The sequence below is a fragment of the Lithobates pipiens genome, unplaced genomic scaffold, assembly GCF_037356315.1.
Source record: "Lithobates pipiens isolate NorthernLeopardFrog02 unplaced genomic scaffold, aLitPip1_a1.2 Scaffold_23, whole genome shotgun sequence".
In the NCBI taxonomy this organism is placed as follows: domain Eukaryota; kingdom Metazoa; phylum Chordata; class Amphibia; order Anura; family Ranidae; genus Lithobates; species Lithobates pipiens.
The window spans coordinates 58,101,629-58,127,152 of NW_027507785.1; the positions used below are offsets into that span (position 1 = coordinate 58,101,629).

Here is a 25,524-nt window from a genome sequence, read left to right on the forward strand (position 1 = left end):
CTTTCCTGGCCGGCCGGGTAGCGTGCTCGGACAAGGGTCTGGTGTGGACTTTGGGGGAACCCCCACGCCGATTTTTTTCGGCGTTGGGGTTCCCCTTTAAGCCCATTCCAGGCGGCGGAGCCCGCGACGTCTCCTTCGCGGGCCCCGCCTACCTGTACACGCGCTCTAAATGGGCGGACTTTCCGAGCGGGAACAGTCCGCTCATTTCGAAAGTACAGCGGACAGGCCCACACACGGGCGGACTGTTCGCTCAAACACAGTTTCAGCTGACAGTTTTTCGGGATTTCCGAAAGACTTTGTCCGTCCAACTGTCCGCTGAAACTGTCCGCTGAAAGCCCACACACGAGCGGACTGTCCGCCCAAACACTGTTCAGCGGACAAGGTTGGGCGAACAGTCCGCCCGTGTGTACGCGGCCTTACATTGGTGATCAGTGAGAAGAATGTTCCTTACATTGGTGATCAGTGGGAAGAATGTTCCTTACATTGGTGATCAGTGAGAAGAATGTTCCTTACATTGGTGATCAGTGAGAAGAATGCTCCTTACATTGGTGATCAGTGAGAAGAATGTTCCTTACATTGGTGATCAGTGGGAAGAATGTTCCTTACATTGGTGGTCAGTGGGAAGAATGCTCCTTACATTGGTGGTCAGTGGGAAGAATGCTCCTTACATTGGTGATCAGTGAGAAGAATGCTCCTTACATTGGTGATCAGTGGGAAGAATGCTCCTTACATTGGTGATCAGTGGGAAGAATGCTCCTTACATTGGTGATCAGTGGGAAGAATGTTCCTTACATTGGTGATCAGTGAGAAGAATGTTCCTTACATTGGTGATCAGTGAGAAGAATGTTCCTTACATTGGTGATCAGTGAGAAGAATGTTCCTTACATTGGTGATCAGTGAGAAGAATGTTCCTTACATTGGTGATCAGTGAGAAGAATGCTCCTTACATTGGTGATCAGTGAGAAGAATGCTCCTTACATTGGTGATCAGTGGGAAGAATGTTCCTTACATTGGTGATCAGTGAGAAGAATGTTCCTTACATTGGTGATCAGTGAGAAGAATGTTCCTTACATTGGTGATCAGTGGGAAGAATGCTCCTTACATTGGTGATCAGTGAGAAGAATGTTCCTTACATTGGTGATCAGTGGGAAGAATGTTCCTTACATTGGTGATCAGTGGGAAGAATGCTCCTTACATTGGTGATCAGTGGGAAGAATGTTCCTTACATTGGTGATCAGTGGGAAGAATGTTCCTTACATTGGTGATCAGTGAGAAGAATGTTCCTTACATTGGTGATCAGTGGGAAGAATGCTCCTTACATTGGTGATCAGTGGGAAGAATGCTCCTTACATTGGTGATCAGTGGGAAGAATGGTCTTACATTGATGGTCAGTAGCAAGTATGTTGCATACATTGGGGGTCAGTGTGAAGAATGGTCCCTACATTGGGGATTATTGGGAAGTCTGTTTCTTACATTGGTAGTCAGTGGGAGCAATGTTCCTCTTACAGACAACTCATAATTGGTGTGGTTACCTGAGTAATGAAATGAAAAAAAAAAGCTCCACTGCCCCAATGCTCCTGACTCTGCTGAGTGGTGTTTGTTTCAGAGCTATGCAGGCACATTCAGAGAGAAGATCAAACCACAAGTGCTACATTTTCAAGGAACCCCTGACCAGCTCTGGAGGAACCTTGGTTGAGAAGGCCTGTTCTTCATGATGTTGCCACTAGCCATAAAACCCCTGTTTTTCCCATCCGTCAGTTTTTAATGTCTTCTTATTTCAGGAGTTTCATTACCGCCCCAAGGGAAGCGACACCTGCCTGCCTTGTGACTGTTACCCTATTGGCTCCTCCTCAAGGTCATGTGATCTAGATACCGGACAGTGTTTCTGCCGCCCTGGAGTGATTGGACGCCAGTGCAACAGCTGTGACAATCCGTTTGCTGAGGTCTCGCCGAGTGGCTGTGAAGGTGAGATGTGCAATATGGAGAGGAGAGGGTGGAAGTCTGCAGGGATAAGGGGGCTGTTGTGCCGGTGAGGCTTAGTAACGTCACCCTTGCTTAAAGGAGCCCACTAGAGGTTGTTGTTTTTTTCTTAGAGCGGACTCTAGTAATGGTAAATCTATAAAAGAGTAAAATTATAGATCAGAGAATGACATATAAGCAGACGTTCCCTGGTAAAATGCTTGATGTCGATTGGTGGAATTGTACACAGCAGCAGATGATGTCACATAACAGCAATGTGATCAGTAATCAGCATCCCTTTTGCCTTATAGTGATATACGATGGCTGTCCCAAAACACTGACATCGGGGGTTTGGTGGCCAAGGACAAAATCCCGACTCCCTGCTGCCGTTCCCTGTCCGAAGGGCTCCTTGGGTAAGTAAAGCAGGGCTGCAATCCCGACAAAAATGTTTTAGAGTCTGCCGTGTCATCCTCCTCCTCCAGACTGAGAACCAGACAAAATCTGTCCACCGCTCAACAGATTGATCCAAATTAGCATTTCACTGCAAATATTTCCAGCAATGTACGCCAGACTCTGAGCAGAACATTGCTAAACATTGCTGACTGCTGCCTACCTTGTTTATGCTCCGCTGTCAGTCTGCGATCAGGGAGCTGGAGAGAAGCCCTGCGGCTTTTTACTGTGCTGTTCTGTAAGACGCCAGGTAATGCGTTAACCTGTTAGTGTGAAGCACAGCGCCTCCTGAGCCGCTGTTTCTTTTATGGCGATGTGGACTCAAAAATATTCTACTGTTTTATTACCGCGTGACCAGTCCTCGAGATTACACCGAGGAGTCGTACCTGGCACTCAGATATTCTGTCCTTTATCTTTCTCTTCTCCCACCCATTCATTTATATCCCTTTACTCACCCACAGAATTCATTTTCTTTAAATACTTTGTCCCAATTCTCTCCTTTTTTCTCCTTTTTATTTTCCTATCTTCTTTTCATCCATTTTAGCCCCTTTTCCTTTTGATCTTATCTCTTCCCCTTCCATTCCTCCCCCTTTGTTCTTTTCGTGTACTTCTTTCCATCCTCTCCTTTCCTCTCCCTTCTCCACTTGCTTTCCTCTTTCTTCTAATCTGCCCCCCTCTCCTTTCCTCTTCTCACCACTCTCTTCCCTCTTCTCCCCTTTTGCCTACTGTGCTTTCTTCTCCTCTTTCCTTTTCTCTACTCCCCTCTCCTGTCCTCTCCGCTTCTTTCTTCCCCACTCTCCATTCTTTTTCTTTTACTCCTCTTTCTTTTCTACTCTCTATTCCCTTTAAGTCTCATTTCCACTCTTTTTCCCTTTTTTCTCCTCCCTTTTACTGTTTCTCTTCTCTGCCCCTTTCTCTCCTATCCCCTCTTCTCTCCCCTTTCTTGTCCTATTCCTTCTTCTCCTCCCTTTCCTCTCCTATTCCTTCTTCTCTCCCCTTTCCTTTCTTGTCTATGCTTTGCCTCTTCTGTTTGCTCTTATCCCATCTTCGGGCTCCCATTTCCTTTCTTTTCCTCTTCTCTCCCTTTTCTTATCATACTCTTGTCTCCATTCGTCTTCTCTCTCTTTTTTTCTGTTTTCATCAGTTCTTACTCTACTCTCCCCTTTCTTTTCTATTGAATTTGATAGCATTTTCTCTCTGTCTTCCTTTATCCTCTTTCCTTTATTTTGCTTTTATCTGCTCAAACCTCTCATTTTCCCTCCCCTCCTTCCCTCTTCTCCCCTCTTCTTTCCTCTCCCATCCCCTCCCCTCTTCTTTCCTCTCCCATCCCCTCCCCTCTTCTTTCCTCTCCCACCCCCTCCCCTCCCCTCTTCTTTCCTCTCCCACCCCCTCCCCTCCCCTCTTCTTTCCTCTCCCATCCCCTCCCCTCTTCTTTCCTCTCCCACCCCCTCCCCTCCCCTCTTCTTTTCTCTCCCATCCCCTCCCCTCTTCTTTTCTCTCCCATCCCCTCCCCTCTTCTTTTCTCTCCCATCCCCTCCCCTCCCCTCTTTTCTCTCCCATCTCCTCCCCTCTTCTCTCCTCTCCCATCCCCTCCTCTCTTCTCTCCTCTCCCCTCTCGTCTCCCACCCCCTCCCCTCTTCTCTCGTCTCCCCCCCCTCCCCTCTTCTCTCCTCTCTCATCCCCTCCCCCTCTTCTTTTCTCTCCCATCCCCTCTCCCCTCCTCTCCTATTTTCTCTATTTCCCTCTACTCTCCTTTTCCCTCTTCTCTCATCTTCCATCCCGTCCCCTCTTCTCTCCTCTCCCATCCCCTCTTCTCTTCTCTCCTTTTCCCTCTCCTCTCTCCTTTTCTCTCCCTTTCCTTCTTCTCTCCTTTTCCCTCTTTTCTCCACTCCCTTCCCCTCCCCTCTTCTGTCCTCTCCCATCCCCTCCACTCTTCTTTTTCGTTCCTTTTCCCTCTCCTCTCCCCTCTTCTCTCCTTTTCCCTCTCCTCTCCTCTCCCCTCCGGTCTTTTCCCTTACCTTCTTGTCTCATTCACTCTCCTTTACCTTACTTCACATCCTCCCCTACCCTTCTATTCTTTTAAGTTAGTTTCCATTTTTTTCCACCCCTAACTCTATCATCCCATCTCCTCTTACTCCTTGCCTTCCCCTGTCTCTTCTGTACTTCTTTGGTTCCTAACACTACTACAGTTATAATATGCGTTTAATGAGAACCCTTACAGATCAACAGTTTGTGACAATGAGGGTCCACTGTGTGGTTTTAATGAGTATTTTTCCTCTCCACCTTGTGTCCTGTTTCCCCCTCCATTATTCAGGCATAAGAGGATCAGGTGAGGATTTGACATTCTGATTACTACACGCTGTATGGTTTTCCTGTACAATTAATTTGATGAATTCTCCTGCATCCAGCACCCCCAAATTCTGCTGCTTTGCCAACCTTTCCCTACAGCTCAGTTATGAAAAGCCTTCAGCCATTCCTTACTAACCTGTTGCCTAAAGGACTATGCCCATCCAGGACTAAAGTTAGTTTGAGTGGAAAAATTCTGAATTAAAGAAACATACTAGCCAGGTATAAAACTCCTAGCATTTAAAGAAGAAGTAAACCCTGATGAGTTTACTTCCTCTTTCATTCCCTGCAAAGGCAAAGCATAATGGACTACTATGCATCGCATAGTAGTCCATTATATGTCACTTACCTGACACAGGAGCCAGCAATGTCGCCGCTGTCCCCTGTAGTCCGGCGCATCCATCTTCTTGGTGGGGTCTCGCAGCTCCGCCGCTGTCATTCGGCGAAGCCCCGATGACGTCACTCCCGCGCATGCGCACGGGAGCCGACATGCACGGCAGCTCCGTCGTTGAGAATGCCGCGCTCAGTACGCCTGCGCGCTGCTATCTATGGCGCATGCGCCGTAGACAGCGGTGCCTGTTTTCGGGCAAATATCTCCTAAACCATATAGGTTTAGGAGATATTTCTTGGACCTACAGGTAAGCCTTAATCTAGGCTTACCTGTAGGTCAAAGTGGTTTGTAAGGGTTTACAACCGCTTTAAATTGATGTGGTGGACACAGACTACCCTACCTGGGTGGCTCTACCTTGAGTCTGAGCCTTTACCTTGTGTCAATGGCCATCCAACGCTGTATATCCCTTTGCACTCTGGTTCTGAGGCCTGTCCTCTGTAGCTGAAAGAGAGGAATGCTGCAGCACAGAGTCGTGTGACAAGAGGCTGCAGGGCTGTTCTGAAGCACTGTGAAAAAGCAGGTTGAATCCGTTTTTTTTTTGTGTGGATGACGTAAACTGAATGGACTTTCTTGCTGAAGCAGGTATACCATTATCAGATTATCCATTGATTTTATGTGTTGCCTGGTGTTTTGCTTTCCACGCAAAAAAGCTTTACTACTAGGATGGGCGTAGCCTTAAAAATAATCGTTTGTACCGTCTATAATTCCCTCAAAATCTGTTCAGATTTCATAGACGCTTGTGCTTTGAATGCCGCCTTTGAAGCTTGCTGTGGCTCTTCATGTGTATGCGCTTTTGCTGCAGTAAAAAGGGGTCCTTTACGTCAACTAACGTTCCTCTGCATCTTCCAGGGTCTGCGATCCGCCACTGCGATGACGTTAAGGGCTGGATGGAACCGGACCTGTTTAACTGCACTTCTCCAGCATTTATGGAACTCTCAGCACTGGTAAATCAAAGCGTCGGGTATTTGTCAATCGGGGGGGAGGGGGGGGGAATCTACTAAAATTGGGGGACTCAGAATCTGGTGCAGCTGTACATGGTAGCCATTCAGCTTCTAACTTCAGCTAGTTCAATTATGCTTTGCCAATAAAACCTGGAGGCTGATTGGGTTCTATGCAGAGCTGTACCAGATTTTGCACTCTCCTGTTTTAATAAATCTCACCCTCTTTGTTTCCCAGATACAGTATATTTAGTGCCATCAGAGCTTTTGTTTTAATACCTGAAAAATTACTACTTACTGGCCATGTGCAGAGTACTTTTTGAGCAATTTCAACTGATTTCATCCACATTTTTATTGCAATAAACAATTGACTAAAGGCAGCCATGTTTGTGTTACCCATTAGCTGGAGAGCTTGGAGAGGAACGAGACTGAGCTCAACACCATTGAGGCCAAGAAGCTGTCCCTGCGTCTTCGCTCTGTGACCGATCACATGGAGCAGTACTTTGGAAATGATGTTCACATTACGTACCGCCTGCTGTTACACCTCATGCAGTTTGAGAATAGACAAGAAGGATTTGGACTAACTGCTACTCAAGATGCCCAGTTCACTGAGGTGAGACCAGGCTTAAGGCTGGAACACAGGGGTGATGTGCATACCATTTTGTGATTCACCATTAAGGCTGCATTCACCTCGGCAATTAAGGCCGGTGCGAATTGTAGCAGTATTTCTGCTGCGGCTCTCAGTGGCTTGATCCGGCTGCCGGCTCCATTCACTATACTGACAAGCCTTTGGTGGCTGCAGGTCTTCGCTGCTCTCTGCACAGCCAGTGATTACCTGCAGAGATCGCTGCTGGATGCATGCAAAGTGCGTCCAGCAGCAATCACCGCAGGTAATCGTTGGCTGTGCCGCGAATAGCTGCGGCTGCTGGCGACCGGTCATTATAGTGAATTTGGCTGGCAGCCACGTCATACCGCTGAGAGCCGCAGCAGGAATCTCTTATTCCTGCCACTACTATTCGCTCCGGCTCTTGTCGCTGGTGTCAGTGTAGCTCCAATTGTCTGCTTTTTGTCACAGCCTTCACATTAGCGATTAGAAGACTATTGAGTCTGGGAGAGCTGGGCTGCTGAGTCACAGCTGGTAGGGGGAGTAGGAATGAGGTGAGCTGCTGAGTCAATGCTAAGAGGGTAGAGCAAGGTGAGATGAGCTACTGAGCCACTACAGGGGAGGGGAGTAGGCAGAACAATGGCTTTGTGGTTAGAAAAGCCACTAGGGTCATCAGTTTAAATCCCAGCAAAGGCACTACCTGCCTGGAGTTTGCATGTTCCCCCTGTGCCTGCGAAGGTTTCCTCGGAGTACTCCGGTTTCCTCCCACACACCAAAGACATGTTGGTGGGTTAATTGGCTCCTGTCTAAATTGGCTCTAGTATGTGTATGTATGCATGTGAATTGGGGACCTTAAAGTGGTTGTAAACCCTAGGACTAAAAAAAAAACCTGCCGGCAAGACAAAAGCATAATGAGCTAGTATGCATGGCATACTAGCTCATTATGAATTACTTGAGATCGAAGCCCCCGCAGCCGTCCTCGTACACCGCTCCAGCGGCCGTCATCGCTCCGGGATTTACTTCCGGGTATCGTGGGCTCTGGCGCTATATATGGCCAGAGCCGCGATGACATCACGCTCCAGTGTGAAAGGGGTCTAAGAGGCAGAGCAAGGTGAGCTGAGCTGCTGAGTGATTACTGGGAGGGAAGCAGGGAGAGCTGAGCTGCTGAGGAAATTACATGAACAACTTCAGTGTTTCTGATCACTCTAATTTACTTCTCTTCAGAGCTGCTTCTGTCATGGGCTAGTACTACTAGTGTAGTATAGAACTTACTTGATACTCCTTTGCCCTTTATGCCTTCTGAAAGGTAGGTCTTTTTTTTAAAGCCAATCGAAAAGAGCCATACATAATTAGTAGTAGCGTTATCATTTGTTGTAAGGTCTCTGTTGGGTGATTAGGAGAGCAAGGAGGGATATATTTGCAGATGACCACTAAAGTGCACCTATTTTATTATATGCCTTACAATGTCTGCTTTTAGAATGTATTTAATATCAGCTGTCCTGGTTTCTGTTGTAGAATCTACTCAGGTCGGGGAGCTCCGTTCTAATGCTTTCTAATAGGGAGCACTGGGAGACCCTACTGCACACTGAGAGAGGCAGCGCTGGGCTCATGGAGCTGTTTCGAGAGTACACTGGCACTCTGGCCCGCAACATGAAACTCACCTACCTGAACCCTGTTGGACTGGTGACTCCAAATATTGGTAAGTTTTCAGCAGATATTTTTTTGTCCTCTGTGCTGGGAGGCTGATCTGCTGGGAGAGAGGAGCAAGAAGAGCTGACCTGCTCATTCACTGCTGGGAGGGGGGAGCAAGAAGAAATTACTTGCTCAGTCACTGCTAGGAGGGGGGAGCAAGAAGAGCTGAGCAGCTGAGTCTCTGCTGGGAGGGGGAAGCAAGAAAAACTGACCTGCTCAGTCACTGCTGGGGGGTAGGAGCAAGAAGAGCTGACCTGCTCAGTCACTGCTAGGAGGGGGGAGCAAGAAGAGCTGAGCAGCTGAGTCTCTGCTGGGAGGGGGGAGCAAGAAGAGCTGAGCAGCTGAGTCTCTGCTGGGAGGGGGGGGGGGTGCAAGAAGAGCTGAGCTGCTTAGTCGGTGCTAGGAGGAGGGAGCAAGAAGAGCTGAGCTGCTCAGTCCCTGCTAGGAGAGGGGAGCAAGAAGAGCTGAGAAGCTGAGTCTCTGCTGGGAGGAGGGAGCAAGAAGAGCTGAGCTGCTCAGTCCCTGCTAAGAGAGGGGAGCAAGAAGAGCTGAGCTGCAGAGTCACTGCTGGGAGGGGGAAACAAGTAAAGCTGAGCTGCAGAGTTGCTGCTAAAAGGGAGGAGTAGGGTGAACTTAGCTGCTGAGTCGTACAGATCCCTCCCAGAAGGCAGTTCACCAGACAGCAGTTGCTATTTTTGTGGGTTTTCCAGGTGCACTTTTAAGGCAAAGCCCGGCCAAACCTTTGCTTTCATTTTGATAGACTTGAGAGGTGTAAATTATTCTACAAAGTTCTTTTTGCTGTCTGAGACCCCATTCTAGAGAATTCCCTTTACTTCACTTGATTAGTGCCTGTTTTAGCCCCTAAAAGCCAATACCACTGCACCGCAACCTATGCATTGCATGTGGTTGGGGCACAGTGCTATTTAGTTGAATGGGTCGCATTCGACGAGTGGTATAAGCCACCCAGCACAATGTATAGGATAATTTTTGTTGCACCATGATGCAAAGCATCGTTGCTGCAGCATGTGCGCACCCCTGTTTGCTGTCTTTGCAGCTTTGAGGTCAGTAAAAATGCTGGTCAGTCATGCGTTTGTACTGCCCCCCAACAGGAAGTGTAAACGTGGCCCAATGGTCAGTGTCTATGGGCTTTTGTCCTCTTCTAAAGTGCTTCTCTCCTCATATAAGTCAATGTGAATGCAAAATTAGTTGAACTGACTCAACTGCACCTAAATTAATTTTGTATGGCATTTAGAAGCATCTCAAGCTAATGTGTCAATTAGAAATAATAGTAATTTACACTAAGGTGTTATATCTAGCAGAATAAAGCAGCCACCATTCAATTGTGATATCAATTGCTAAACAATACAAAATATCCCATCAAAATAAAAATCGGTACAGATCCATCAGTCCCCTGACGACGTCCTTTCCGACGAAACACGCAGGTATGGGCTACGACGTGACGTTGTCATGCACGCCCGCCAGCTGGAGCCTGGTGCAGTTGTTTCAGCCTGCTACGTTGGAAAATTATTAGCAGTAATACATATTTGCTATCTGACCATTTATAATCTAATGGTCCACATTGGTAGGCGGCTGCTTGAATCATGACGCATGGTGCTGGAAGCACGTTTTTCCAGCAGGAAGCAGGAGTTTGGGGATACCGTCAGTTAAATATATGAACTGTCATATGAATTCATGGAGTCATGGACTTTTGAGGGGAATGTTTAACCTTTTGCACACGCATTTGGACTTTGAGGGGAATTTATAAACTTTTGCACACGCATTTGGAATTTAACTTATTATTTTGCACAATTGTAGTTATATTATATTTGGAAAAAAAAAAAGATAATTTTTTTTCTGTTTACACATTACATAATGGGTTGCTTAACTTGAGAATTTAGCGCAGATTTGGGGTATTTTCTATAGCTTTAATTTAGGTTTACCTTGTGTTGTTTATAGGCGAACCTTAGCAGGGTCTGATAAAGTCGTGTTTGCTTGTGCAGAGTTTTCACTCGCTGTGTCACCTTTTTATTTGTTGCAGTTGTAAATATTGAACGTGTGGACAACCAGATCCCTCCCAGAAGGCACTTCCCCAGATATCACAGCAGCCTGTTCCGAGGACAGACACCATGGGATCCCCATACCCATGTGGTGCTGCCTGAATATGTCCTAAAGACACCGAAAGTGGAAGGTAATGATGTCATAGGGCATCTGATGACTTATTATTGTCAGGGTGAGTGAGCCTGGGTAGAGATGACTGCATTTTCATTACAGGAGATGAGCCTGTACAAGTGTGCAAGACTAAAGGTAAGGCTGGAGTTCAGATTTAAAGGTTAATAAGTTCACCTTTAAATCAGTGGACATCTTTTTGTCAGGTAAAAAAAATGTGCATTCATTGTTTTTACCCACTTCTAGACCAGCGATGTACCTATATGTCACTGGACTTTAAGTGGTTATACCAAGACGATGGTCGGCTGTCTTGTTAAGGCAATCCTAGTGGCTAACTAGCTGCTGGATTGCTTTTACAAGCAGCTGGAGGGGACGAGTAAGACCTGCCCCCCAAATCCCCCGACACGACAAACCCCCCCCCCCCCCTTTTTCCTGCTGCCTTCCAATTTTTTTTTCCGGGCTTTCCCATCCCATCCCTCGGAGACCCGAGTGACCAGCCGACGCATGTGCCGGCTGCTTGGAGAGCCAAACAAAGCCCAGATTGGCTTTGATTGTCTATCAGCTATGGTAACCCGGAAGCAATGACCTGACATCACTTCCATTTTACCCGGATGTCAACGGTGCCATTTTCAAAAAACAAAAGCATTTGAAAACACAGATCTTGGTGTGATCGAATGCTTTTAGGGGCAGAGGAAGAATTAGGGGTCTTGTAAACCCCAGATCTCTCCATAAAGAGTACCTGTCACATGTCTATTGCTGTCACAAGGATGTTTACATTCCTTGTGACATCAATAAAAGTGATACAAAAAAAAACTATTTTTAAAGCAACAGTCCCACGCATGTTAAGGAGTCGTTACAAATGTCAGGTCATAGGCAGTAATTTTCGCACTAGACCTCCTCTGTAAATCTAAGTGGTAACTTGTAAAGCGTCGCCCATAGATAGTAACATTTACGTCGTTTGTCGCCGTTGCACGAGCATGCACAGTTTTAAAGCGTGACATGTTTGGTATCTACTTACTTGGCGTAATATCATCTTTTATATAACAGGAATAAAAATGTAATTATATACTAAATAAATATATAATAAAAAAAATTAAAACTGCCCCATCCCCCCATGCTCATTTGCAAATGTGAACGCATGAGACATTCCAGCGCGCACACAAACAGTGTTCATCCTACACATGTGAGATATCACCACAAACGTCGGCTCATGAACAGTAATTCTAGCACCAGTCTTCCTCTAAATCTAAGGTGGTAACCTGTAAAGGCTTTTAAAGTGACGCCTATAGATATTGAAATTTACTCTGTATATCGTTGTTGCACAGGCGTGCCCAATTTTAAAGTGTGACATGTTTGGTATCTATTTACTCTGCATAATATCATCTTTTATATTTTACAAAAAATTGGGTTATGTATATATATATATATATATATATATATTTTTTTTTTTTTATTATTATTATTATTAAATTTTAAAAAGTGTATTTTGTTCCCAAAAAATAGAAAAACCGCTGCACAGATACCATGTGACATAAAAAATTGCAAAACCCACCCATTTATTCTATAAGGCCTCCGCTTTAAAAAAATATATATAATGTGTTGGGGTTCTTTCTTATAGCTAAAAATACTGATTGTGGCATGTAAACAAAAAGTTACAGAAAAGACCTGGTCTGGAAGTGGTTATACATTGCAGCCTTTAAAGAACTGCACCCACAATCAGCAGATTGCTGGTGCAATGCCAGGATCCTGAAGACTCTCAGTAAGCTGCACCTTCCATAATGTCCAGGAACTTACCGAATGTCAGGAAGAATCAATGAACTATGAGAGTGCTCACCTGCGCCCTAGCAATTCATTGAGAACTACAAGCCGTTAGCTGCGATGGCTGAAGGTACTTTTAGTCTATTCATTCAATTAATTATGTGGCCGTGTGGGCGGAACCCCACATGTCCTCACTGTTTTCAAATTGTGACAGGGGATGCAGGAAGAAGATCCCCCGCCCACTGTCACAAAGTGGGGAGCTCTGGTGGCGCAAGGTGGCTGCACAGCAGCATGTTACTCCCTAAATATGTAACATGCTCCTAAAGGTAAACCCAGCCTTTAACCTGCCACCGGCCGTATGCATATACATAGCGAATGGGTGGGTAAGTGGGTGGGTTTTAACGCTGAGCTGCTGCACATATTCGTCCACAGGGAATGACTTTTCGGTGCTGAGAGCGCACTCTCAGCATAGTAATTAAGATGTCAAGGGCAGATCGCAATCTCAATCGGGAGCATCCGATCATGTGACTGCTGTAACAGCCAATTACAGCAGTCACACAATCAGCCCAGTTCTGCCCTCCAGAATTTAGGTCCTCCTAAAGGGCCAAGTTGAGGCAAGGGGGTTAAAAAAAAGTTTGGCTCTACATAATGCAAACTTTTGCTCTTGGACAGTCACTGTCATCCAAAAGAAGATATTTCTAAATGCTTGCATGCAGATTCAGCTTTTTCCTAGGAGTCTTAAAACTCTGGGATCTCTGGTATGCAAATACTTGCTACTAGCTCTGCCCAAACACGCTACCGTTGACATTACCGGCCAATAGAATTATGGCAGAGGCAGGGGTGAGCAAGCTATGCCTGCCAAATTAGATTGGACAGTAAGAACAAAAAGTGGGAATAGAGGAAGGGATTATTACGGTGCCAAGAAGATTACATATACACCATATTAAAAAAATAGAATTTATTTTATTACAACAAAAATAATTACAACATAAGGATACTAAAAACCATAAAGTTTCAGGGAGAGATATACAGACACTAAAGAGCCTAGTTGGTACACGGCCTATGGTATAGTATACAGGTCGGGTCTTCCCTGCATGTTTCGCCAAACCATTGGCTTCCTCAGGGGAATAAGACAAACCAACAAATCCAAAAATGCCTTATCCAAAACAGAACCCTACCGCCACTTTTTCTCCATTGGACAGTAAGGTTTTTCTACTCTGGCAGTCTCTTTAAATATAACAAACTCTTTGGGTTTACATTGTTATTTATAGGAACTTACAGTATGTAGAGTGAAGCAAAGAGTACCTGTTTCTGAGGTAGGGTATTCTACAATTATCCCCTGACATGGCTTAAAGTAAACTTACCATGATGTAAAGGCAGGGCTTCCCTCTAAAAATGCTAGTTGCCTGGCTGTCATGATGACCCATCAATACTTTGAGTCATTCACCAAAAAACACATGTGATTAAGGAAGTTCAGAGGTCCTAATCTGTGTACTTGCTTTGAGTCATCAGCGCAACTTAAAAAGGGTCAGCCTGACAACCAGGAACTAAGATTTCAGATAGAGAGCTCAACGATGGCAGCCTCCATGTTTCTGTTGATAGATTCTTTTTTTCTCTTATAATAGCTCCCCCTACAGTTCTACCAACTCCAACCAACCCTGAGAATAACCTAACAACTGCTGTTCCCCCGCCAAAGAGAGTGATCCCCGATCCAGAGCCTGCCGCTACCATCCTTATCCTGCTAGTCTACCGGACACTCGGGGATCTGCTTCCAGCAAGATACAGCACCGAAAAGAGGAACCTCAGGTGAGCCACTCCCCAGTCACTCCATGGGCTCCAGGAAGGACACACAAACAGATCTGTACTTCCTGATATACATGGTAGAATTGACAGTTTTACTGACCACTATTTTTAAAGCGGGCATGGGCGCAAAAAAAAGTGAAGATTTGCTGTGTTGTTGGGAACTAGGAATGGGCTCGGGCGTGTTTGGGGATCCCACCTGCCCGATCTCGCCAGGAAGTCGACACTGCACAACGCTAATCACAGGCAGCGAGACATTTCCCGATCTGCACAGATCTCTATTTGGAACATCTAGAAATGTTATTGTGCCTGAACAGTTTGGAAAATTTACCTTTTTGTCAGTTTTTTTCCTGAAAAATAGCAGTGCTCTTCTTGGTTTAGGAATATGCCTAGGCACTCCAGTACCTACGGCCTCGCCAAACCTGGAGTGTGATCTGTTGATGTCACTACTGTGCATTAGCATTTCTGTGTGGAGGCAGACATCTTGGTAGATGCAGGGATTTGCTTCCTCATGTCAGAGCCTCCAGCAAGGAGAACATTGTGACACGAGAATGCAAAGCCCTGCCTTTCCCAAGATGGCCGCCTCCACACAGAGATGCAGTGCAGAAGAAGGCATGGACAGTCAGTAATGGGGAAAAAGATCAGCTGCAGGGAGACCACGGCCAATACTGGTGCTTAGCCCTTTTGCCTCTGCTTTGGCTTTTAAGGTACAGCTTCCAGAATTATGTTCTTCTTGGTTGTTGGACTGATTATATAGCTTTAATACTTTCCAAGTCTCCGACCTGGACAAACATTCAGATGGGTTGCTTCATTTGCTGCATGCCTTTTCCAGGTCTGTAGTCCAGTAAGCATTGTAATAAGATACAACCAAACATCTAGGACACAGCTTCCATGACACAGGTCCTCTTTCAATTAACTTGTTTTTTTTCCCCCCTGAATGAACAAAGCGCACATTCCTTTTTACAAAAGTGCTTGATATTTAAGGAGCTAGCTAACTAAATGATCAGCCTTTTATGCTGCGGTATAATCAGTGTTGGGACAAGGTCATTCAGCATCCAGATCAAAGTTTCCAGACTGTGCCCTTCCTGTTCCTGGTGTGTGAGCTTAGGGGGCCTCCCGGCTCTCTCCTCACTGCTCCCAGTGCTGGGCTTACAAGAGTAGTGATGCTGCTGTCACTACTCCTGTAAGCCTTGTAGCAGAAGGAACTCAGCACAGCGTGCCCTCATCCCTGCAAAGAACCATTGCACCCGTGGCAGCTTTCCCTCCTGCCCGCCCCTTGTCTTGGCCCTGGGTATAATTATACAGTAAATATATTGTGGAATATATATATTTTATTTTTTTTTATTTTTTTTAGGCTTCCCAAAAATCCAGTGATGAATTCACCCATCATAAGCGTGGCCATACTCAGAGACCAGACCTTTATCCACGGGGACCTGGCGCCACCACTGATACTAGATTTCCAGCTGTTGGAAACCGTGAACAGAAGCAAGCCCGTCTGCGTACAGTGGAACCAGTCCAGCCAGTATGTCTTTGTCTTCTTATATATCTCCTGGCCAAGTAGAACCTCCACTGTCTTCATCCCTTCCACACCCTCTGTAACAAAACAGACCCTGAGCACTGTCTGCAGTATCCAGTCACTCAAATGCACATCAAAATTAGAAGTTGCAGAGACTGCTAAATGGCAAGCAGTGTGGGTAACACATAAGACAGTCCCTTAGTTAGTATTTGGACACTTCAAGCGGGAGTCCGCCGGGACTCCGCAAATACTGCAGCTGCTGACTTTTAAAATAGTGACACTTACCTGTCCAGCGCGCCCGCGATGTCGGCACCCAAAGCCGATCTCTAGATCGACACTCGAGTGCTGCCGCCGCCATCTTGGGTATGGGAATCAGGAAATGGAGCCTTTCGGCTTCATTTCCCGGTTCCCTACTGCACATGCGCGAGCCGCGCTGCGCAATGAGGACGGTCCCCGCTGCCTCTGGGATCTGTGTGTTTCCCAGCAGGCAGCGGGGCACTTGCGGAAGGGGGCGGGGACTTGCGGAAAGGGGCGTAATCTACGCCCCTTTCCGCAGAGAGCTAGCCCGGAAGTGGGTGCAGTTACCTGGATTATCCAGGTAACTGCACCCCCCTCCCCCCTGAAAGGTGCCAATTGTGGCGCCGGAGGGGGGGAGGATTCCGATGAGCGGAAGGTCCATTTTAGGGTGGACCTCCGCTTTTAGGAAGGTTATCACTTTTTTTTAAGCTTAAATTAATAAAGCTGCGCTATATATTTACCCAGAACTACAAGTAAACAACTGTTAAAAGTTGTATATAAAATTTCAAAGTATAAACCACACATAAAAATTCAAACAAATGCATGTACTTGATAACAACCCATGTGTTCCAAACAATAAAGCATGTGAAAAAAATGTAAAAGAGCAAGTGAAATATAATAGTCCAAATATGTGCATATAAACAGCAACAGTTAATTTATATGTGTATTCAAACTTCCAAACTTCTACCACCATATGTCATCATTGAAGAAAACCTCTTACCAGATAATATGGACCATCAGATTATAAATGGTCAAACATACCCAAGATGAATGTTCCTTCGATGGCCTCTTGGTACAAGCCTTGTCCCTTTGTCTCCGCATATCACCATCTAAAGCAGGGGTCTCAAACTGGTGGCCCTCCAGCTGTTGCAGAACTAGAAGTCCCATCATGCCTTTTCCTAAGGGAGTCATGCTTGTAACTGTCAGCCTTGCAATGCCTCATGGGACTTGTACTTTTGCAACAGCTGGAGGGCCGCCAGTTTGAGACCCCTGATCTAAAGGAAGAATACACAATAAAAAAACATTTTTACTGTTAAAATCCAAAGGTTGCATTTATAAAACATATAAATGTATGTCAGCACAATCTCCTCTCTCTGAAATAACAGGCTGATAGTACATGCTGGACTACGCATGCGTGATGATGTCACGTCATAGCCACGCACTCTGCATTTTGCCGGAAATTAAGTCGTCTGAGGCTCACTTATTTTTAGCCCAAAGAATATCTAAACCTAAAATCAAAATTTGTACTTTAGTTGCAGAGAGTAAAAGTGCAATGGGTCAGGTTATCTTTAAGTAAAAGCCTGCTTGCTGTGCATTACAAAGCACTTTTGATATTTTTGTTGTGGCTATCGGGATTGTATGGCCTTTGAATCGATGACCAACTTACTTTCATTGTGAAGGCCGTACAACACAACTGACTTTGTAAACACAAAGTGCTGATTCCTTCTAGAACTTTTCATCGTCTTATTACTGTGTCTTTGCTTTCAGACTGGATCCCCCAGGGAGCTGGGCAGTGAAGGACTGCGAGATGGTCTTCCGGAACACCACACACGTACGGTGCCAGTGTTCTCAGTTTGGAAGTTTTGGTGTCCTCATGGATGGATCACACCGAGAGGTAAGTTCTAAACAGAAATCCCTTACGGCCTCTGAGGCTCGGTTGACCTTAGTGTGACTCCCAGTGCGACCCTGGAGTGCAACTTTCATGCGCCTTTTACTCTCTGGCACTCAAGTTGCAAGAAAGTCGCATCAGAGTAATGCAGGAACCTTTTTTAAAGATGTGCTGCAACTAAAGTTGCATCGATTAGAATGGGCGACAATGAAATTAATGGGCTGTGAAGAGTCTTTAATGTGTGTGTGGATTCAGGCATTCCTGAGACACATCTACTTAGCATCAGGCCGAGCGGTGATAGCAGTGTGTGTGTGTGTGTATATATATATATATATATAGATATATATATATATATATATATATATATATATATATCTATATATATATATATATTGCTCGACTAAAGTTCAGCAGTGGATGCATCTGTATTAGTACCTCTGCTTTTGTGCTTCGGACTATGCGTTCCCACAGAGGAGCTGCAGCCACAACAACAGCGGGCGCAAAGGCATCTCCTTGGGGGTCTAAGGATCCTGGTCATGTGTCCGCAGTACCTTCCTCTCCTGAAAGAACTGAAGCAGCTGGCCAGGATGAGCCATTGGCACTATCCGGCATTGATGCTTCTCCCAACATCTCAGCCCCTGTATACGTCACTGAGATGTTTTCTTCGACTTTGGTTGGTTTAGAAGAGAGGTTAGATGCTTTAATTGCAGCTTCTTCCCAGAGTGGCAGAAAGCGTCCCCTTCTCCTACCCTGGACCCTCAAGCAGGGGAACAGCAGTGGGCTGATGATGATGAGTCACCATCAGGGGACCGAGAATAGGGACAGACTGATGATTCTTCCTCTGAAGGGTCAGTCTCGGAAGAACATTTCTCAGCCTCGCAATCCCAAAAATTGCAAGTGCAATCTCTTACAGAGATAGTTAGTTCATTAAAAAAATATAAAAAATTCTGGCGGTCTACATCCAAGAAAACCCAGCGGATATACAGAGCAGACATTTTGAAGGTTGACACTATGAAAGTCTGGTTATCCTGAAAGAGTTGCATTAAAGTGGTTGTAAACCCTTACAAACCACTTTGACCTACAGGTAAGCCTAGATTAAGGCTTACCTGTAGGTCCAAGCAATATCTCCTAAACCTATATGGTTTAGGAGATATTTGCCCGAAAACAGGCACCGCTGTCTACGGTGCATGCGCCGTAGACAGCGGTGCGCAGGCGCACTGAGCACGGCATTCTCAGCGACGGAGCTGCCGCTCGTGTCGGCTCCCGTGCGCATGCGCGGGAGTGACGTCATTGCGGCTTCGCCGAATGACAGCGGCGGTGCTGCGAGACCCCACCAACAATATGGATGCGGCGCACTACAGGGGACATCGGTGACATCGCTGGCTCCTGTGTCAGGTAAGTGACACATAATGGGCTACTATGCGATGCATAGTAGTCCATTATGCTTTGCCTTTGCAGGGAATGAAAGAGGAAGTAAACTCATCAGGGTTTACTTCCTCTTTAAATGTGTTCACCATACACCAGATGCAGTAGGTGGCAATAGACCTGAAAATATATATTGCGGGGGGGGGCAGTGACATCATCCACACAGATAAGCTCAAACATCAGCCAACACCAAAACTTATTCCTGGTGGATTTCTACTGTGGTGACAGAGTGTGGCTGGGTAAGTATACCTTGCTGGGGGTGGTGGGTGGGCTGTCAGAAACGTGTCAATGATAAATACCTGTAAAATATTTGCTGTAAACTTTTGTCTGACCCCACTAGCTTGATCACCCACTTGTTGGCACTGTCCTTTTGCTGCATTTGTTTACCCAGACTGCTAGAGACACTTTAACCTATAGTATATGTGTAAATAAAAATGCTGAGCTTTTGTAAAGCAGGTATGGCTTTTTTTAACTTTTTTTTGGGTGGCTGTATAGGTGGAGGTTCCCTTTAAGCAGTACAGTGCAGTTCTAATGCATATATATTATTCTTCCATGCAGCAGCTGGAGGGAGATCTGGAGACTCTGGCCATCGTCACATACACGTGTCTGACCATCTCGCTGGTGGCTCTTCTGACAACATTTGCAATCCTGACATCTCTTAAGGGACTGAAAACCAACACCCGGGGGATCCATTCCAACATCGCCATGGCACTTTTTTTCTCCGAACTGGTCTTTCTGCTGGGCATCAACAGCACAGAAAGCGAGGTGAGAGATGCCGATTTTATTCAGCAATGGGGAAGAATTCAAATTGGACCTTGCATTTCAGGCAAGGTCCGCTTTCAATGTGGTTCCCTTCCTGAAATGCTGAAAAAAAAAAAGAAGCAAACCAGCGAAGAAAAAAATAGATCATATACACACCTCTCCCCAACTTTGGCAGTGCAGGGGATGACATCATCCTTCTGCTGACAAAATCTCTGGGAATGCTGAGCAGCAAATCTCGCAAAAGACGCTGCATCACAGCGCTGGGACATCTTCTTGTGAGATTTGGGCTATTCAGCATTCTCCGAGATCTTCCCGGAAAGATGATAGCATCACCCCAAGCACCACGGGAGGAACCAGAGGTAAGGCAAGTAAGTATATTATCTAATTATTTACCCGCACTAGGTTTCTTTCCTTTCTGTGGACTTTCATCCAGTGGTTTTGCAGGGGGGGATGTTGGGGTTTACTTTCAATAAGCAGATTTTTTCAGAGGCTTGATCTCTGTGATGAATCCTGTATTGAATGAAATGTTAGAGAGGGGCAGTTCTAGGTGGGGCTGCTGTGTGCTATGTCAGGCTTTAATAAAGTTGGATGGGATCAGACATCATCGGTGTGTGACTTCTTACTATCCTGTTAAAGTCTGCTTTAAGGTTCACAACAAACAGCATTCTAGAATTTATATCTTTAAAACCTAAAAAGTGCCAGTGTGTGCTAGTTCCAGAGCGCCAAGCACCCATGTGTTATTGTTCTAGGACCCTATAGCGTTGATTTACTAAAACTGAAGAGTGCAAAATCTGGTGCAGCACTGCATAGAAACCAATCAGCTTCCAGGTTTTTTGTCAAAGCTTAATGGAACAAGCTGAAGTTAGAAGCTGATTGGCTACCATGCAGAGCTGCACCAGATTTTGCACTGTCTGGTTTTAGTAAATTAACCCCATTGTTTTGGATATCAAAGTATCACTTTGCCATTGCTTTGAATCTGGAAGTGTTTGTTCCATTATTCTAGATCACAAAAATTCACGTTGCCATCGTTTTGGTACCCTCTAGGGACATTTAAAACCCTATATGGGGTACACTGTATTAAGAAAGCAGAATATGTAACATTCAGCAAACAATCACAGCAGGTGAATCTTCAGGGTGCATGTATTTTAAACGACAGTGATTGATTCACCACCAGAAAATGTTTTGTTTAAAGCCACATTCACTGCTTCGTGCTTCATAAATAGAACCATTACTCTGGATCCAAAAGTGTCATTTTGAGACATCTGTATGGACCCCTAAGTGCCCGCATTTGATGAAATTTAGTGCCCATATCTTAATCGTGCAGGACAGGACACAGACTGAGTATTTATAGAACCTGGGTTATAGTCTAGTACATGGGTGTCAAACTCAATTTCATTGCTAGCTGCAACAGCAGTATGGTTTCCCTAAAAGGGCCAGTTGTTTCTGGGGTGCGTTATGTACAGAGTGCAGGGTTCAGAAGTGCGTTACATACAGAGTGCAGAGTTCAAGGGTGTGCTGTGTAGAGAGTGCAGAGTTTAGGAGTGCGGTGTGTACAGAGTGCAGAGTTTAGGAGTGCGGTGTGTACAGAGTGCAGAGTTTAGGAGTGCGGTGTGTACAGAGTGCAAAGTTTAGGAGTGCGGTGTGTACAGAGTGCAGAGTTTAGGAGTGCGGTGTGTACAGAGTGCAGAGTTCATGAGTGCGGTGTGTACAGCGTGCAGAGTTCAGGAATGTGGTGTGTACAGAGTGCAGAGTTTAGGAGTGCGGTGTGTACAGAGTGCAGAGTTTAGGAGTGCGGTGTGTACAGAGTGCAGAGTTTAGGAGTGCGGTGTGTACAGAGTGCAGAGTTTAGGAGTGCGGTGTGTACAGAGTGCAAAGTTTAGGAGTGCGGTATGTACAGAGTGCAGAGTTTAGGAGTGCGGTGTGTACAGAGTGCAGAGTTCATGAGTGCGGTGTGTACAGCGTGCAGAGTTCAGGAATGTGGTGTGTACAGAGTGCAGAGTTTAGGAGTGCGGTGTGTACATCATGCAGAGTTCAGGAGTGTGGTGCTGGTGTGTACAGCGTGCAGTTTCCAGAGTGCGGTGTGTACAGTGTGCAGAGTCCAGGAGTGTGGTGTGCACAGAGTGCAGAGTTCAGAAGGGTACAGGAGTGTGTTATGTACAGAGTGCAAATCTCAGGAGTGCGGAATGTACAGAGTGCAGGGTACAGGAATGCGTTCCTTACAGAGTTCAGGGGTGTACTGTGTGCAGGGTTTAGGGGTGCCCTGTGTACAGTGTGTAACCCCAATCACCACCCCCCCCCCCTCAAAGCTTTCTCGCATCTCTTTCTCTCTCTCTTACCTTGCTTGGTTCTATACCTCCCTGTGTAGGTGGCTTTGCCCAGGTAGATCATACCTTCTTTTAGATTTTGAGATCTGTCCCCAACGTGAGCATGTGCTAGATCTGTTAATTCCAGGAGTTGCTGAGAGCAAAACTGCCCCATGTAGAACACAGGTGACAGCGAGGAGCGGAAGTGGAGGGTGAGAGCCAGAGGTGGGTGCAAAACTGGGTGTGAGAACCACATGACAAGGCCTGGAGAGCCGCATAGGGCCCACAGGCCTTTTGTTTGACATACAGTATGTGCTCTAGTACCTTCGAGTTATTGGACATGGGCATTTCTCCACAATCTGATTTGTAAAATCTCCAACAGATCTGCCAACAATTCTGTGGTGCAAACAATTGCCCCAACAGAAACAAATACATGGTTTTGGAAAATCTATGGCATATTGTACAGATATTTTACAATCAGATTAAAATGTGTATGTTCAGATTTAAATCCCAGTGGTCAGTGCTCAGTTTTAGGGCTCTCACAAGATTTTGGTTGTTATTGTGGATCTCAAGTAACAATATTTTTTTGATCATAGGATGTCGGATATCTGTAACCTCCAGTGTCAGTGTGGTTTTTAGTCTGGTTTATGGTGATCCATGATCTTAAAACCAGGTCTGGGAAGGACTAAAGTTAAAACAATGAAGTCAGAGTAAGCTGTAATTAATATAAGGTGATCTGTGTTAGTAATCATTTTTTTTTTCCATCCTCAGTTTCTCTGCACCGTCATCGCCATCCTGCTGCATTATTTTTTCCTGTCCACCTTCTCCTGGCTGTTTGTGGATGAGCTTCACATCTACCGCATGCAGACCGAAGTAAGGAACATAAACTTTGGTGCTATGAGATTTTACCACGCCATTGGTTGGGGTGTCCCTGCTATAATCACAGGTAAGCTACACATAATTAGGGGCTGTAAAAAATATAGCTATCTAAAGGGAAACTTCAGCTATGGGTGGATTTTGGTGGGCTAAGTCTCCCCCCACTTCTTATATGTCTTTGCCTTTTTATTAGTGAGCTGCCAGGGGGCTCCTGTCAACACGCTGTTGCTGTTCCAGAGTAGAGATGAGATTGAGCGTCTTCTAAATTCATCTGTAACTCAAACTCCTGCATTTTTTGTACCCCAATGAGCTGCAGTGGGGTCATTCCCTACCCTGCAGCTCACTTGGGAGCGTTGAAAGTGTTTTGTTATATGTGTTTGATAAGTGCAATAAAATGCCTGCTGATCCTGCCAAACATAGATACAAACAAACCCAAGGATGAACCAAGGAAAAAACCAAGCTTTGCTTACCACCAGCCCACAGACAACCAATTAACCTGTCTAACAATATGCGTTAAAAACAGGGGTCCTGCCAAACATGCAGTGAACTCATAGCTTCCTGTGCTGTCATAAAAGACATGCAGGTAGGTTAATTGGCTTCTGTCCAAAATTGGCCCCAGTATATGAATGGGGACCTTGGATTGTGGGCTCCTTGAGGGTAGGGACCAATGTGAGTGTGTGATGTACAGGGATAGGGACAATTATAGACACTAACTCAGGTTGAACTAGATGGACTGGTGTCTTTATTCAACCTTACTAACTATGTAACTATGTAAACAACAAGTTTTGAAAAATAGGCCTGGTCCTTAAAGAGGGATTCCACCAAAAAAAAAATATTAAAAGCCAGCAGCTTATACTACAGCTGCTGACTTTTAATAAATGGACACTCACCTGTCCAGGGTTCCAGCGATGCCGGCAGCCGAGGCCGATCGATCGCTCGGCCCTCGGCTGCTGCCACCACCATTCTAGGTGAGGGAATCAGGAAGTGAAGCGAATCGGCTTCACTTCCCGATTCCCTACTGCGCATGCGCGAGTAGCGCAGAGCAATAGGAATTCTCCGCACTGTCACTGGGACCCGTGTGTGTCCCAGCAGACAGCGCGGTAGGACAGGAAATGGCGTAGACTCCCACGGGAGTCTATGCCCGGAAGTGGGTGTAAATACCTGTCTTTGACAGGTATCTCCACCCCCCTCCCCCCTGAAAGGTGCCAATTGTGACATCGGAGGGGGGGAGGGATCCGTTTTTATAACCTCAAAAAAAAAAATGTTAAAAAAAACCTGTAAGGCAAAGGCATAATGAGCTAGTAAGACAAAGGCATAACTAATTATGAAATACTTACCTTAGAATGAGGTCCCCGTATCGCAGGCCGGTCCACGTTGAGGGAGCTGACATTTTGCCCTCGGCGTGTCTTCCAGGTTCGCGGCTCCGGCGCTGTGAGTGGCCAGAACCGCGATGACGTCACTCCTGCGTGTGCACGCGGGAGTCTTCTTCCCGGAAAGGCCTGGCAGCATCTGCCTGACCTTCAGCCAGGCATTCACAGCACATGCCCCGCTGACGTCAGCTGCTGCATGCAAAGCGAATATCTCCTAAACCGTACAGGTTTAGGAGATATTCATTTTACCTACAGGTAAGCTTTATCATAGGCTTACCGATAGATAAAAATGAAAAAAGTGTGTATTCAACAACTTTAACTGGTTAAAATATTAAATATTTAACAAATTAATTTATTGGCTCTTCCTTGCAGGGTTGGCAGTGGGACTGGACCCGGAAGGTTATGGAAATCCAGACTTCTGTTGGATCTCGATTTATGATACACTCGTGTGGAGTTTTGCTGGACCCATCGCCATAGTGATTGTGGTGAATTTTCTTATTAGCGCAAAACATGTTAAAAAACATTCCCCCCCCCCAGCTCAAACTTTGTACTAACACACCTCTCTATTCTGTTCTCTTCAGCTGAATGGCGCCATGTTTCTTATGGTTGCCAAACTCACCTGCGCGCCCGGACAGAAGGAGGCCAAGAAGACTTCTGTCCTGTAAGTCCTCTTTCAGTCTATTTATATTGGCTGTCCTATTTTTCTACTTGGCTTAGAAACCATTCAGATGCTCGTATTTTCTAACCAGTGCTAAAAAAAAAAAAAAAAAACCCAGCAGGGTTCTGATTGGTCAGTTGTGCTCCTAAAGAACAGTTGAGCCAAATGGCTCTGTATGTTGGCCACTGCAACCAAACATTCTTGTATTAAAGTGGTTGTAAACCCTTACAACACACTTTGACCTACAGGTAAGCCTAGATTAAGGCTTACCTGTAGGTCCAAGAAATATCTCCTAAACCTATACGGTTTAGGAGATATTTGCCCGAAGACAGGCACTGCTGTCTACGGCGCATGCGCCGTAGACAGCGGCGCGCAGGCGCACTGAGGGCGGCATTTCCAAGAACGGAGCTGCTGCATGTGTCGGCTCCCGTGCGCATGCCCGGGAGTGACGTCATCGCGGCTTCGCCGAATGACAGCGGCGGAGCTGCGAAACCCCACCGACAACATGGATGCGCCGGACTACAGGGGACAGCGGTGACTTCGCTGACTCCTGTGTCAGGTAAGTGACACATAATGGGGTAGTATGTGATGCATAGTAGTCCAT

The 25,524-nt window shown here is 45.9% G+C and overlaps 1 protein-coding gene across 1 annotated transcript in view; it reads left to right on the forward strand.

The window, feature by feature from the left end:
* CELSR3 (cadherin EGF LAG seven-pass G-type receptor 3) overlaps window positions 1-25,524 on the forward strand; it is a 256,060-nt gene that overhangs the window by 191,153 nt on the left and 39,383 nt on the right. The window contains exons 15-27 of the mRNA XM_077451691.1: window positions 1,782-1,965; window positions 2,271-2,372; window positions 5,996-6,090; window positions 6,488-6,697; window positions 8,204-8,387; window positions 10,419-10,568; window positions 13,930-14,110; window positions 15,459-15,626; window positions 17,406-17,532; window positions 19,510-19,716; window positions 22,788-22,962; window positions 24,635-24,747; window positions 24,844-24,923. Coding sequence (XP_077307817.1) covers window positions 1,782-1,965; window positions 2,271-2,372; window positions 5,996-6,090; window positions 6,488-6,697; window positions 8,204-8,387; window positions 10,419-10,568; window positions 13,930-14,110; window positions 15,459-15,626; window positions 17,406-17,532; window positions 19,510-19,716; window positions 22,788-22,962; window positions 24,635-24,747; window positions 24,844-24,923 — 1,976 coding nt within the window. The remainder of the gene's footprint in view (window positions 1-1,781; window positions 1,966-2,270; window positions 2,373-5,995; window positions 6,091-6,487; window positions 6,698-8,203; window positions 8,388-10,418; window positions 10,569-13,929; window positions 14,111-15,458; window positions 15,627-17,405; window positions 17,533-19,509; window positions 19,717-22,787; window positions 22,963-24,634; window positions 24,748-24,843; window positions 24,924-25,524) is intronic.